The following is a 15,256-nucleotide window of genomic DNA, read 5'->3' on the forward strand; positions in this document are numbered from 1 at the left end:
TCTCCCATGCAAACACAGAGCAAGGATGAGCAAAATTAACAATTCAGTGCCACTGGGAGAGGTCCCATTCCCACCAATCATGTGCTCTGGCCCTCCCTCTTCCTCCAGCCAGTTCATCTCACAAAGCTGGCAGAAAATTAATCACCCTTTTTTGGTTTTTTTTCTGGATTACCTTTCTGCTGTTTTAGCGAGTTGATTGACTCAGCCCAGGGTGTGACGGGGAGCAGAGAAGGTGCAAGAGAAGAGATGTATAGAGGGGTCTCCCATTTTGGCATCAGAAAGAAAGTAGATTGGGTCTAGCCACAATGTGAAATTTCACCATAAGATACAGTCTCCTCCTGTTAAAGCTAAATATGGAAGTTAAAGCACCTAATTCCAGCAGAAATCACCAGAAATTATCACTTATTTTTTTATATCTACCATGAATATGCCCAAATTTAGTGCAATGCCCGTCCCAGAGCATTACAGAGCATCCAGTCGTACCCATGAGCGTAACAACAAATGCAACCAGCTCTCTGCTGGCTGGCCTAATGTTTGTGAAGGCCTCTCACCTGAAACACTCAAAAAAATTGTGAAGGAAATGAGGGTGAAGGCTGAAACAATGCAGAAATGCTGTAATTTCTGAATGTTCATTTCCTCTCTAACCACAAAACTTGAACAAAATTAAAAAAGGGAGGGGAAACTGGAAGAACACAAGATGATGTCCTGGGAAAGGTTTTCCATTGTTTTTTTTTTTGTTTAAGTTTTGAATAGTTGCTAAGTACTGTAGAGTAGATCCAGAAGAAAAGCTCAGATTTCCCAACCCATCACCATGGGACACAGTCCAATCCATAAGACTCAAAAAAGGCCCTCAAGCTGTATAAATGTTCCCAGTGCTCCCCTGGCAACACGGCTGTCCCTCCCTCTACCTGTGATCAGCTGGAGGGCTGTAACAGTGAAGACAACCCGTGGGGGTGAAGGAGAGCTCACCTGAATCAAACTGCTCCCTGCTGCCGTTGGCCGGGCTCTGACCCTTCTCTGGAGAGAGATGCTGGGTCTCCTGCATGGTGGTGATGAAAGACGCCCTTGTCTCCATGGTTCAGAGGAAGCGGCCTTGCCTTCCTAATTCATCCTGCGGCAGGGAGCGCCTAGAGGACAAGCTAAAAGAAAAAGAAAAACCGATGAGTGATGTGTTCCACCCACACCAACACATTCCCTCAGCTTTTCCTAATGGTTCTCAAGTTATTCCATGTTGATTGCCACCCTTTGATCCTGCTCTATCCTCCGAGGTGAAGCTACATTTGGGTGAGGAACCACAATGAAGGACCTTAGCAGCAATAATATCAGAACAGGAATAACAACAATAATAACAACTGAGAAAACAATGAGGTAATAAACAGCATCCCAGCGTTCAGTCCAGCCCCCTGTACCACCAACAGAGAGGGAAGGACCAGCCCATAAGGTGGCACAACCCATCCCAAAAAAATAAAAAGACAGGAAAAGCCAACTCAACCACCCTCCAGCAAGTCCAGCCCTTGCCTTCCAACTTTTTGATGGTTAGCACTGCGTGAGATGTGTCTCACTCCATAAATATTCAAATTTCTGAAGGGGGAGGTTTGTGAAAATGGAACAGAGGAAACACTGAAGGGAGAATACTTGGGAGACACTGGAATAACTCTAGAAAAGGAAGTTCAGCACGCAAAACACAGATACCCTAATGAAATAGTGCTGGCTGCAATTGTTTTTTTGAATGAAGACTGACCTAAGGTGACTGCACCAGTTAGTACCATGCAGGGCAGAAAATATTAACTCAGATGTAGATTGGGTTATGTTGGCAGAGGAGATTTTTCTAGAAGAAATGACCATAGTAAATACAAAGTGGAATGAAAACACACGGAGATGAAAAATGGTACAAGAAAATTGTATGAGACACCAGACTAAATGAGAACTATATTTCTAGCTACAGTAGGCCACCAGACAAGCAATACCCAGAGATACACCTTAAGGAGTAGATTAAAAAGAACTCCAGAGTGAGACTTTCAGTAAAACTCTCTGAGATGATGATGAATTACGAGGTGTCAAAGGAGGACTGAAAAAGAGAAACCAAGAGCTCAGGTTATGGGCACAGAGGGAACCAGCTATTCACACAAGAGATGCTAAAGCAAAGACAGATAGCAGGGAATAGTGTGTCCAGAATATACAATGCAGAGGTCTGGTCCTGCTTATTAGTGGGTGCCTCCAACACCTGCATGACAGAGAGGACTATGCTGTCAGCACCAACTGCAAATGCTTTGCAAGAAGCGTGACTAAAAGTAGGAAAAAAGTTTACTGCCAGAGGCCAGGCAAAGCAGGAGGTAATAAGATCGTAAAAATATTATGGGAATTTTTTCAACTTCTACTACTCAGGAGGCATATTCAGGAAGACCAGATATGGAGGTTATAAAACAGAAAGAGGGAGAGTGTTCTGTCATAGATTTTTTATTCCCAGTTTTTAAGGCTGTTCCAACAAAAATTGAGAGGAAAAAATGGACATGTGTGAGCAGTTATAGGAGGAACTGAGAAAGATGAGGAGTATGTCAAGTGTAATTATGACAGCCATTAACTGAACCAGGGTGGGGCAAAGCTAGACCCCCATCAGCAATTTATGTTCCCCACCCAAAAGAAACGTGCTAATGAAAGGGAAAAAAATATTCTTAAAAAAGGAGACTAAACCAATTCAGAGCAATATGCTTGTTGGTCTCCTTGGAAAGTGCTTAGTATACTTTGAGCACTCCATAAATAATAATGATCACTTCCCCACTGTGATGGCCACTATAGCACTTCATCTTTATTCGTCCTGGACACGAGACTTGCTAATGAATTAAGTCCATTATATACTGTGAGTATTCTGAGTGCAGCTTACCTCAGAACATATATATCACTCATCCCCAGTGTATATTAAGTTTCAATTAACTATGAAACTAGAAGCAATCAGTCTACTTAAAGGCAAAAAACACTTCTCCTTTGGTAGACAATATTTCCATAAATACCATTAATAATAAATTGGTTAAGTATCAGGATTTTACATCACGCTTGTTAAATGTGAGATGAGGGGAGGTGTCAGCAGAAGCTAACAGTGGGTGGGTTCAGCTGCTTTCATTTTTGCCTAGGACCAGAAAATGATGGAAGGTAATCTTGGTCTAGTAAAAACAAAATTCAAAGAGCAGAGAGATCAATTTAAACACAACAAAATAATCTTAAACAGAACTCAGGAGTAACAATACAAATACCAAGAAGAAAGAATAGCTACTTGGTAGTGTAGTTAAATCTTGTGATGCTCCTATGGTGCTGATAAGACAAAGTTATGAGCTGATAAAAAGCTGAAGGTGTCCAATCAGACGATGACAGTATTTGCTGTTCCTTATGCAGTCAAGCCCCAAATTGCCACAAGATCCATGAGAAAGTCCCGTTCCCCTGTGTCAGGGAATTTCCCATGAGAAACGGAAAATGGATGGGAAAACCAGCAGGAACCTACCCGAGGTGTCTGCAACACAGCTGGGACCCATCCTCAGTGGCCACATCTGGGGCTGGGCTTGAGCCCACTTCAGATAAAAGGGGGCAATACAGAATCTCTTAGCCAGATTACCAATGCCATCAACATTTCTGTTTGTTTAACTCTATTTTAACGTAGTTTTTGCTTAAGCTATGGACAATTTATTGTTTTTGAAATGTCATGTCGAGAGCATCCACATCCCAAGAAAAATGCATTTGTCAGAGGCCATAGCTTATCATAGAATCATTAAGGTTGGAAAAGTCCTCTAGGATCATCAAGTCCAATCATCAACCCAACACTACCACACCTCCTAAACCATGCCCTGAAGAGCCATGTCTACATGTCTTTTAAATACCTCCAGGGATGGTGACTCCACCACCTCCCTGGGCAGCCTGACCAATGCCTGACCTTCTTATTTTGGGAGTAGCTAATTTACCATTTATGGTAGGGGACCATTTAAGTATTTTTCCAATACCATGTGACAACAAGAGCAAACTCATACAAACATAAGCTTCAAGATAGCTCTGAGCCTTGGTGTTGGTATAACTAACTAGCAAAGAAAGCTGACATAGGGTATTAATTTTTCACTTCTTATTAATTGCTGCTAATTAACACTTCAATCAGAGTCCCCAGCCATACTGTTAACAGTTGTATGCTGACTGGCCTGCAATCATCAACGTTAAACAAGCAGCACACACCGCTGTACTCCGATTTCTCTGTCAGTCTGAAGAAACCTGTGTCCACTGGAAACCAAATTAAGGACCGCATCGCCAGCCTGTAAACCAGGGGATGGGAAACAACAGCAGAAGGGGCTCAAGGTGACACTACACTAGGCAGGAACACAAAGGAAAATATTATGAAATGCATTTGAAAGAGCGGGGGTGGGGGGAAATTCCCTGGTTTCAGATCCCTTGTTCATTGTTTCTGCACAGTGGTGGTTCAAACCGAACCGATTCTTCCCCCGCACAGCTCCCATTCCTCTAGTGTTTAATTCATATCCAGACTCTCAGTTCACAGGCAGAAAAAGCCAGCCAATATTAAATAAAAAAAAACAACTCTTTTATTTCCTTCTTCCCACAGCTGTCAGTCTCAGCCACACCATTATCTCAAACACCCTGCCTTGTCATCTCTATCAATATTGACTCTTTGTATAAGTGGTGGCGTTGGCTTCCTCACACCATTTCACATTTCTCATCTCCTGACGACTCCACCCTGTTTCTTCTTCCTTTGGAGTAAGCCGTGTAGGGAAAGGTCTCCTACCCACACACACAAATCCAGCATCCTACGGCTCTCCCTTACAGTGAGTTGTGAAAAACTTACATTCTCCCTCCAATACATGCTTCGTTCATTGGGATTGACATAACAAAGGCAGGCTACTGGAACAGAGGATGTAAAAAAGAGCTTACAATCTTGAAACCTCCTGCCTGGATAGTGGGATATAAGGAATCCACATTTCCTTTTCCAGCCAAGTTGGAGGGAAGCTGAACTCGGGGCGGCCCCAGCAGACTTTCCTGGTGAATGCATCTCCTGATTTCACACAGCCCCCACAAAGCCAGGCACTCTCTTTTCTATAATAGCTATCCGTGGCTATCATGTGCAATTGCACATGGCCTTTACCATCTTCAAGCCTTTTGCATGAGTGAAAAAGCCACTGCAACGCAATCAAGGAAACCGTTTTGAAAAAATGAGACCACATCCACCTGCCTGCACAATGAGAAAACTGCAGCAATTCGTGCTGAAACGCTCAGGAATCAGGACTGCGCTGAGACCCACCCTGCCTCCACCTGGTCCCAGAGCTGAAAGAGTCACTCCAGTTGTCTCCTATTCCATCCCACTCCCAGAACACATGATTATTTTATGTCTCCACTAATGTCTCCCACCTGGCCAAAAGGCTTTACATCGGGGAAAAAGGGGGGCACCTAGGCGCGAGCAGATGGAGCAAAAGCCTAGGTAGGACACAGCTGATACCAGACCAGGTTCTGACTCCATTGTTGACTTCACCTTGTTTTCCAGCACAGCAAATCGCCATGAAACAGCACTACAAGAAACAATGCCCAACGATCCTACCCACCTCAGGTGGGATTTGCCTCACCTGGTCAATCATTTGCAGCTAACCAAGAGAAAGCATCTCCAAAGGACAGTTTGTGTGGTCTGAGTCGGACACTCAAAATTCAGATGAGGTGAACAACCCTCAGGGGGTGCCTGTGCTTGCACAGCACCCTGTAAGACTTCAGGCATCCAGATTTGCCAGCAAACAAACTGAAGAAGTGAGATGCTCAGATGCCGTATGACACTGACCCTATATGAGGAGCAGGGTGAAGGGGGACTCTGCCCTGTGGGGCTACATCTAGGATGCATGTGAGTTGGCTGCCACAAGAATCATGGTGTCCCTCCTCAGTGACCCACCAAGGCACCTTCTCACCCAACGGACACAATATGAGACTAGGCATCACCTAAGAGTCAGGGCAAAAAATACCACGTTGCCTCAAGGCCGCTTCTCCACGGCATCTCCCTTCCCCTTTGGCACTCTGACCCAACACTGCGCTCCTGCAGCCCTTCTGGTTGCCTCTATCGCCTGCTAGCCCGGAGACACCTGTATCCCAGTGGATCCCAGCCCCAGTAAACACTGAGATCAGTCTTCCCAGTAGCCACACTGCAAATCACAACACACTCAACCTCTGATTTTTACAGCTTAAATCAAGTCAACAGTGTTCCTTTCCGGGTCTAAAAGTCTGGATCTCCGTTCCTTGCTTTAAGCAATGCAGGTGACCTTTTCCAGTGCTCAGAGACCACCTCCAAGAGCATGCAGGCAATGTAAGGTAACAAATGCAGCCTCCAGCTCCCCAAAAACCTAGTTCATGGGCAATGCTGCAAATCATCCCACTGCAGTTAACACGAGGATGCACAGGACTAACACTGCGACTGAGAAGGAAGCCTGCTCCTCTAGGCAGAGGTCCCTAAATAAAACCATACTTCAGGCAGGATTGCTAATGGCAGCCTGCCACAATATTTACACACCCTGAGCATCTGCACAATGCAAATGGGGGCTCATTTGGAAGGGCTATTGAACACATCAAGGAACAGCTTTCACCTCCTAGAGAACGAGCCTGTCTCTCTTCTCAGACAAAGTACCAGTTGGAAACCTTTTAAGGATCACTTCTTCCAAATTCCTGTCCTTTTTATTTATTTATTTATTTATTTGAGAGCTTCTCTCGCCAAATGTTTTCACTTACATCAAGTGACAATTTCTCTTTCATATTGAACACCCCACAGGATTTTATTAAGGGCAAATTACTGCTTTGAATAGCTCTGTGTTGGTTCAGATGTACTCTGGGGTGGAAGAAAAAATCCCATCTAATCTGGAGAACTAAAAATGTTCACAATGTTCAAATATACAAAAAACAGCTGAATGGGGAAGAGTGTAATATGTTTTCCATGTTCTTGGTGGATCAAAGAGAAAGGCTTGTGTTTAAACTGCAGGAGGGGACGTTTGATTGGGCATGAGAAGAAATCGCTAATAATGAATCTGGCGAAGAAGCGGGATAAATTGTGGGAAGGGCACAGAGCCTTGCTTTTTGGAGGGGTTAGGACACTGATCTGTTGGGAAACAGATCTTGGTACAGTTAATCCTGCCCTGGGGCAAGAGATGGTCTGTACGAGCCATGGAGGTCCCTTCCAGCCCTCCTGCTCCAGCCACTCAATAGGGCTGATCTTTCTGCTCTTGAAGTCAAGCATCGGTATAATTTTTGCAGCAGCGGAGAAAATAAATGACTACACCTGGAAGGAAAAAATGCAAAAATGGTAAACTAGAGGAACCATCAGAGCAGGGATGGTCTGGATTGTCCATCCTGAAGGGGAAGAAGGACAGGAACCAAACGTTTTTGAAAACACATGGTGGAAAGGGGATCAGGCGAGGCGGTGACAGCCCACCGTAACTCAGCAGGTCCTTGCTCTCCTCTCTTCTTGCACTGGGGCCGAATGCCCTATACTTTTTATGCCAACAGAGACAAACCTGTTTCACAAAGCAATTTTCTCATCCTCCCTGCCCAGCACACCCTGGAGTCCAGGATACACGAAGAGATAAATAGCAGTAAGATAAGATAACAGAAAGTAAAATAAACCCCATTAGAAAAACTAACCTGATTACAGTAAAAAGCTCTGCAGTATTAGGCAAAAAAAAAAGAGACAGATGACAGGCAGGCACACAGGCTCAGGTACACATCCCACTTCTAGCTGCCCTACGTGTAAATATCATCTAAGAACCTAGAGCTGGACTTAAAGAAAAACCTGCCACAAACTTCACTGAGGACTGGGTCAAACCTCTAAAATCAAAAGCACCTTTTCATTACATTTCCCTTCTCCCGAGCTGGATGTTTTATAACCAAGGGTTACAAGGCATTGCTGCCACACCTGCACCCCTGCCATCGCCCCTGCTAACCCTGGACCTCAGGGAGGCTGTGGGGTCCCTTCCCTGGAGACATTCACCCCCCGCCTGGACGCGGCCCTGTGCCCCTGCTCTGGGGGTGCCTGCTCCAGCAGGGGGTGGGACGGGGTGAGCTCCAGGGGTCCCTGCCAGCCCCCACCAGTCTGGGATTCTGGGATTCAGTGACGTCCCCACCCTGAGCATCCCACGCAGCACACGTGCATGGCACGATACTGCCCTCAGTGCCCGCCTCAGCTGCCTGGGGGAGCCTCCCACCCCAGATTCGGATGCCAGCAGCAGGATCCGGCCCCAGACCACCCTGCAGTGCTGCCATGAACAGCCAGGCAAGGCGAGCGGGTGCCTCTCCCCTGCCCTGCGCTTGTCTTACTGATGCTCATTCTAAGCAGCTGTAAAATCCCCTCCTGTCACAGCACTGATATTTTACATCCTCTTTGCATAGATATAAATGTCAGCCTAAGATGCCAGGCCAGGGAGAAGGAGGTCGCCGTGTACTAACCTGTCTTGTTTCCAGCTGTTCTGTCACCTACTAGGTGGCTGTCACCTTCTCCATGATTCAACAGGCAATTTCCATGATGTAGCCCCACTTCGGTAAAGCACTTGTACCCATGCTAAGGACCCAACATACACTACTTATTTTGGGAATATTTAGGATTAGGCATTTTCCAAAGCGCTCTGCTGAATCAGGGCCATGCAGAAGACTGAATCAATATCCCCAATGCCCTTTACAAGAAGGAAAAGAACTGCAGGGAAGAAGCAGAGCGGCAGCATCAACGTGTCTGCAACACCCTGTCTTCTCCCGCTTGTGTTTGAAACAGAGCTGAAACAAGGAAGCCTTTTAGATGGGTAACTGGAATGCACACAGCTGCCTATCATCCTGAAATATCTCATCTGATGCTTATCATCTCGAAACACCAGCCATGTGGATCAAAAAAAAAAAAAAAAAAAAATCGGTCAGACCCCCTGAACAGGACCGATCAGCCAAGCGATAGAAGTCACACAGCAGGAAACACAAAACACTGTTTACATGGACTTAATTTAGGGGCCAGTTCTGAAGACCCTCACCAGCCAAAACTCCCATCGCCCGGGGCAATCAGTTCTGCCTTCTATGCTGCGGTGCTTTGCAGCAGACAGAGCCATTTTCCAAAAAAACATACAAGATGCAAACCAGAATCCAGGAAACATCTGCCATCTGATTCCAAAGCTTTTTAGGAAAAATGACATTTTAGGTCTTGGCACTGTTTGGTTCATTTAAACAGCACAGCTGATCAGCATTTGGGCTTAGTCCTACACACTCTTACATCCCTGTCAGCGCTTTACATCCCTTGGAGCCGTCTTCTGCCACTCCTCGGTACAACAGCAGGAAGAGGAGGACCCTTCCCTTTGCCAGGGGAGTGTGAGGGCAGCCAGCAGACCCCTGCCAAGGTCTACCCAGAACTAAATTCCGAAAGACGTTATAGCTCAGAGTCCTGCAAGTCACTTTTACGGTGCTAATTCCACCCCGTTCCTCCAAGAAAAAACAAATTGGATTCTCTTTCAATCCACGAGTGGCCTCTAAAAGACGCCATGGTGAACGTGTGAGCTGCTCCAGGACATCCAGGTTTAATGCCCCACCACCACCCACGCAATGGTGCATCGTGGAGTCTGGTCTGACACCCGCGCCTTGCTCAAAACACCTTCCAAGAAACAGTTAAATACTATATTTTCTTGTTCTTTCTTTAATGAGTTATTTTTAATGCTTCCAGGAAAGCCATTGCTTTCCACCCAAACGTCCCAGCAAAGAACTTACGGCTTCTTAGACTTTACAGATCCTCAGCCCACGGTTGCCTTGTCTGATCTCCTACTCTGCAGGAGCAAGGATAATGTCACCTCCTGGATTTTAGTGGAGGGAATTAATCTTCCTTGACAAGCAAGTAAACACAAAACTTTCCAATAACTTATATTCAAACTGGGTCTCAGGACTTCACCCAAGAAAACAGGACCCAGTGATGTTAAGAGTATTAATCACAAAAGCAAGAATCATGAGTGAGAGTAAAAATAGCAAGGATTCTGCACATACCTTTTTTTAAGCCTCACACCTACTCAGAAATGATCTCTCGGTCAGCTGTCAAGAACTGCTTGCGTTGGTTTTTTTCTTTCTTTCTTTTTATTACTATTTAATTTTAGAGCAAATGCTTCTGCTTTATAAAAACGGAGTAACTGTGAACACATTTTCCAAACCAGCCCTCTCAAGAATGCTTCGTTTAGGTCTTACAAAAGGCCAATCTGAAAATAAACTTTTTCAGGAGTTTTTTAAATGTCAGTGACAGAGTCTTTGCTCATATTTCTGCATTCCCCTGTTTTGCAACCCCAGCATTTTTAATCACTGTCGGAGTCATACCTGAGACACAGAAAAGGAGGTAAAGAGAAACCTTCTGCCAGAAAACCCACAGGATGAATTTGACTGGTTTCATCAGAGATGGCTGTTGTGCAGAGATCAACAGTTTCGAATGATGAGATTTAAATATTGACAAGGTACCATCGGCTACCCTAACCCTAAAAAAACTGCTCCTGGGGAACAGCACTTTACAAAGATAGAACAAACTCAGTATTTGCAAATAGCATCGTTATTAAAAACAGCGACGGCATTTCATTTTCAGCACTGAGGACCCTGTCGCACCGGCCGATACACCCTGCATGTGTCAGTCTTCACAGTAATAAAATACCTCTGACATCTCCTTCGCCTTCAGGTCATCTACACCACGGGCTCTGTGGTCACCACATTAGTTTTCTCTGTGCGCCTTCAGAAACACGCCTCTGGCTCCTCTGCTTCAGGTTTTGGCTACTTGTCCCAGATTTTAGAGTTTCCCACAACTCCTTCCCTTTGTCACTTAGACACAGTCAGGGACCAGCCACCTCCTTCAACAACCACCACCCTTGAAAACCCCCTCGGCCACTCTCCATACCTCCCCTTACCCCACACCAACGTGAGTTTAGCCTGCAAAAAGTCCTTGGAGAAAGAAGACGGCACCTTCTCTACCATGTCCTGTCCTTCAGCAAGGTAACATCACATCCCCTCGCTGATGCTCTCGTACCAGCCCAGCATCCCCACGGCTGTGAAAGGCCAGAAGCAGTGACTCAAAATACATATATGTATTTCATGGGCCAGCAGCACACGCGGCACAGCACAAGCCAAGGGTGGGGGAAAAAGCATCCCCAGTCTAAAGAGTTGACAGTTGTGGTCTTTGTTCTATTTCTAGTAACACTACCATAAAGTTTTAAAAAATGCTTCATTAATACATCAACTGTCTGTCCAGCCAGTCAATTATCACTCATAATCACAGCTATTAAAGCACATACTGTCTTCTACAGATGTTCTTACATCTGTGCAAAACACTCTCCACCTCTGCAACGTCCTTGTAACATCTGTTGAATATTTGTAAATGTTTTTCAATATATAAATGAAATTATACTGCCTTGCTTATAATGCATCCGCTGTCCCAATACCCCATGCGCCCCCTTAAATCATTAAAAAGGTATTTCCTTGTTGTTTACAATGTACTAGTCTCTTGATAGCTCTTTGCCGTATCTATTCAAATGGCCTTTAGAGTTTCACTTAGTAACAGATTACACCGAGCCTCCATCTTATCACAGGAGTTATTAGGACTAATCCTTTATAAGCACTAAAGTTATTAGACTTGTGAGAATATTTTCTTCCCTGCTATAAATAATCTGTTGGAGAGAAAAAAAAAAAGGAGGAGAAAAAAAAAAAGCCACTTGCATCCCTGCTCGCCCAGGCAACAGTCCCAACCCCAGAGAGGAAACCTGCCTCTCCTGCCCCTCTTTTGCCCCCCGGCAAAGGAAACCAAATTTGTTTGTATCTAAAGGCTTCTTAGGAGGAAAAGCAAACCGCACTAAGTTCTGGCCAGCACCTTACTGCAGGAAAGAAGTCCTCGGAGGAGGTTTGCCACGTGCAACCAGAGCTAACACCAATGCAGCCTCGCTGGTGCTGCAGGAGGGGGTGCGCGAGGCGGCTGCAGGAGCTTCGAGCAGCAACAGGACCCCCCCCTCTTTGAGGGAAATAGGAGCAAAGATGTGGGGAGCAAAGAGGTCCCATACATACAGCCCCTTTGGCCGATGGGGGTGTCCCCTAGCTGGCAAAGAGCCAAGTGAGGGGTGTCACACCATCTTGGGTGGGGTGTCAGTTGCCGAGCCTGAAACAGGCTTCCCATCAGAAAGCACAGTTTGCAAGGAAAGAGCCATTTGAGGCTGCTTTCCCCATTTTTAAACAGATCCCTCCAAGGCAAAGAAAAAAAAAGAGAAGCGAGGGAAGAGGGGCAAGACCCCAGGTACAGAGGGAGCCGCAGAGACCTCTGCACCCCCACTCCGTCCCCACACACCCACACCGTCCACAGCACGCAACCGGGCGAAACTGCTTCTCTGCTCCGACACCAGGTCTCTCTGCCACCACATTTTCTTCCCCAAGAACACCAGGGGCGCAATCTGATTTTAAAGGCTGTCCTGTCCAAGGGGCTGCAAACTCGGGGAGAGGGAGATGCACAGGGGGGATTGCTCCCATTTTGCAAAGGCTCCATCCTCCATCCCTCCCCACCCCGCAGAAAACCCCACGGGCTGACACTCCTCCACTGCAGCTCTTCGATTTTGCCACCCAACTCCCACCACTGTTTGCCAGCTGCCTTCCAAGCCTCCTTGCCTATCACTAGTGCTGTTTTCTGCTATTTTATTATGAAAACCCAATCCCTTCCCCCTCGGTCTCCTCCTCTGACCCCCTCCCCACCCTGCGATGCGAGTTTGCTGGCTCCCTGAGCAGCAAAACTTGGTCCTGGCAGGGGCTGGAGGTGGAGGGGGAAGATGGGGGGGGAAGGGGGGGAAGATGGAGCAGAGCCCTTTTGGAAGGGGAAACCTCAACCTGCGCGACAAGGTGTGCGCACAGCATCCTCAACCGCTCCTGCTAAATAAAAACACAGTGGGTTTCTGGAGACCATCTCCAAGAGGTGCAGGGAAATGGGCAGGCAGACCAGCTCTTCCCCCCCACAGGACCCTCCCTGGCTCCTCCATCCCCACCCGGCAACTGAGAGCCCGCGATGCTGGAGTTTCCCATCACCTCCCACGGCTACAAAACAGAGATGCTCCGAAGTTTTAACATCTTGCAAACACGGTGAAACAATCCCAGAACAGCAGCAACGAAGTGCTCTCTGCACGGGAACAAGGAAGTTTCTCCTGCCTCTGAGGCAGCCTCCCTCCTTCGCTCCCTTGGAAAATACATTTGCAAAAGGCAGCTGGGAAGGGCACAAACAACTCCCTGCAAACTCCTCACGAACTCTCGATTGCTCGCTTTGCAAAAGCTGCGATTCGCCTCCGTCGTCGTGGGCTTTTTAGGATCTCTTTGCAAAAAGAGACGCTCCTTGCGGCACGCGCTGGTAAAGTCACTTGTTTGGCAGCCCAAATCTCCGTGCGTAGCAATTTCAGAGCATTTTTGCTAAACAACAGACGAAAAAAAAAAAAAAACAAACCAACCCCACATCCCCAGTTGACTGCATCGAGGCGAGCAGGGAAGGCTTGACAGCTCCAACAGGACAGCTCATCCCACGACATGTCTACTGTTAATGCAAAATAAATCATCGCTGTGTCTCTCGGCATTTTATTTTAATTTTTTTTTTTTTCTCATGGCATGTCTGCAATTTCAGCATTCAAAGGCAAATCGGGCGGGCTCCGAAGTCCCTTCTCATGGTTTCTCCCCAGCACACACAAATGCCCTACACTTTTCTCACCAGTGAGTCCTGCGGGGAGGGGTGGGGGGGACGGGACCCCGAGGACGGATCCCATCCCCTTCCCTCCGCATTTAATTCACCAGCGCACCGCTCCGAGCAACAAAAGAGAGTTGAACCAAACGTGCGGCACCTCGGTTTTCCTCTTTTTCTCCTCTCAAAATGTTTATTTTCAGTTTTTAAAGACACCTTAACCCGCCATGTTGAACTGACAAGCTTTATAAATATTCATTTACCGCAGTTCGGGAGCGCTACGGGAAAATATGTATAGATCAGGGCTGCACGTTTTGGCACAGCTGATTGCTTTCTTTTTTCTTTTCTTTTCTTCCCCCCAGCCTTTTGCGGCAGCTTCCCCCCCCCCCCCCCCCCCCACCCCGGCAGATTCAGAAGAAGCCCACCCGCACGCCCAAAATAACTCTTTCCGAGACGTGCATCAGCCTAGTAAATTTGAAAGGAGGTCGCACAAGCATGTAGCAGGAAAGCACCAAAACGACAGGTATTACTAAAAAAAAAAAAAATTAAATAATAAAAAAAGAGGGGGGGAAAAAAGGTAGAGAAATGAGAGCATCTAAACCGCGATGCGCTGAGGCAAAAAGAAACCCCCTGCACGCTTGCGATTAATTGCACGGGCACCGCAAACCCTGCCCGTGACAAGTCCGGGGTGCCCTGCCCGGGGAGGGGAGCGGCACCCACGGACCCGAGGGGGACCCGCCGGGGACCCCCGCACCGCCCCGCCGCCCGCCCGCAAACACTTCGCAACTCCACCGCGCTTCGCCCCTTTGGGAAAGGGGGGGAGAAAAAACATCCACACCCAGCTTCCCCCGCTTAAAAAAAATAAAAGGAAAAAATTAAAAATATTTTTAATATATACTGGAAGGGGAAAAGCGACTCTCCCCACGCAAGCGCTGCAAAACCCAAGAAATAAAATAAAGGGGAACAAACCAGCCGGGAGGGGCTGGGGGGGCTGCCGGGCGCGGTACCTTACCTGGGGAAGTTTGGCTTTTTTTTTGGGGGGGGGTATTTTTCTCTTTTTTTTCCCCCCCCGCCCGCCCCTCAGCGGCGAGACCCCCGGGCTGCGCGGGGCTGCGCGGGGCTGCGCGGCGCGGAGCCCACCCGTGCCTCCGCCCGCACCCGCGGCAGACTCATTCCAATATGGCATCCGCGCAGTGCGCATGCCTGCCGCTCTTTTTAGGGCTTTTTTTTTTTTTTTTTTTTATTTAGCAGCCAACTCCTCCGGTGACCTTTTTCAGCAGTTTCAGGAGGAAAAAAAAAAAAAAAAAAATCACTTACGCATCCCGACCACGATCGCTCCCGCGGTGCCTCCGCGCCCGCGGTGCCTCCGCGCCCCGAGCTCTGCCTCCGCCGGGGAAATGCATTAAATAACCGAGGGGAGGACTGAAATTTCACGGCCGCGCGTTAAATGCGATAAAATCCCAGAAAGCGTTTTCTCCCGCCTGCAAAGCGGGAGCTCTGCCTCCGACCTTCCCCTCCCCGCCGCTCTCCGCAACCCTTTATTTCGGTTTTTTCCCCCCTTAT

General features: G+C 47.2%; 1 protein-coding gene across 1 annotated transcript in view; it reads right to left on the reverse strand.

Annotated features, from left to right (window-relative positions):
- The window catches only part of SFMBT2 (Scm like with four mbt domains 2), a 124,212-nt gene extending 109,166 nt beyond the window's left edge, over window positions 1-15,046 (reverse strand). Inside the window, exons 1-2 of the mRNA XM_064442594.1 lie at window positions 14,706-15,046; window positions 970-1,139 (exon numbers count right to left, since the gene is read on the reverse strand). Coding sequence (XP_064298664.1) covers window positions 970-1,075 — 106 coding nt within the window. The 5' untranslated portion in view covers window positions 1,076-1,139; window positions 14,706-15,046. The remainder of the gene's footprint in view (window positions 1-969; window positions 1,140-14,705) is intronic.
- Window positions 15,047-15,256: the final 210 nt, after the last annotated feature.

Source organism: Phalacrocorax carbo, chromosome 1 (assembly GCF_963921805.1).
Source record: "Phalacrocorax carbo chromosome 1, bPhaCar2.1, whole genome shotgun sequence".
Lineage (NCBI taxonomy): Eukaryota > Metazoa > Chordata > Aves > Suliformes > Phalacrocoracidae > Phalacrocorax > Phalacrocorax carbo.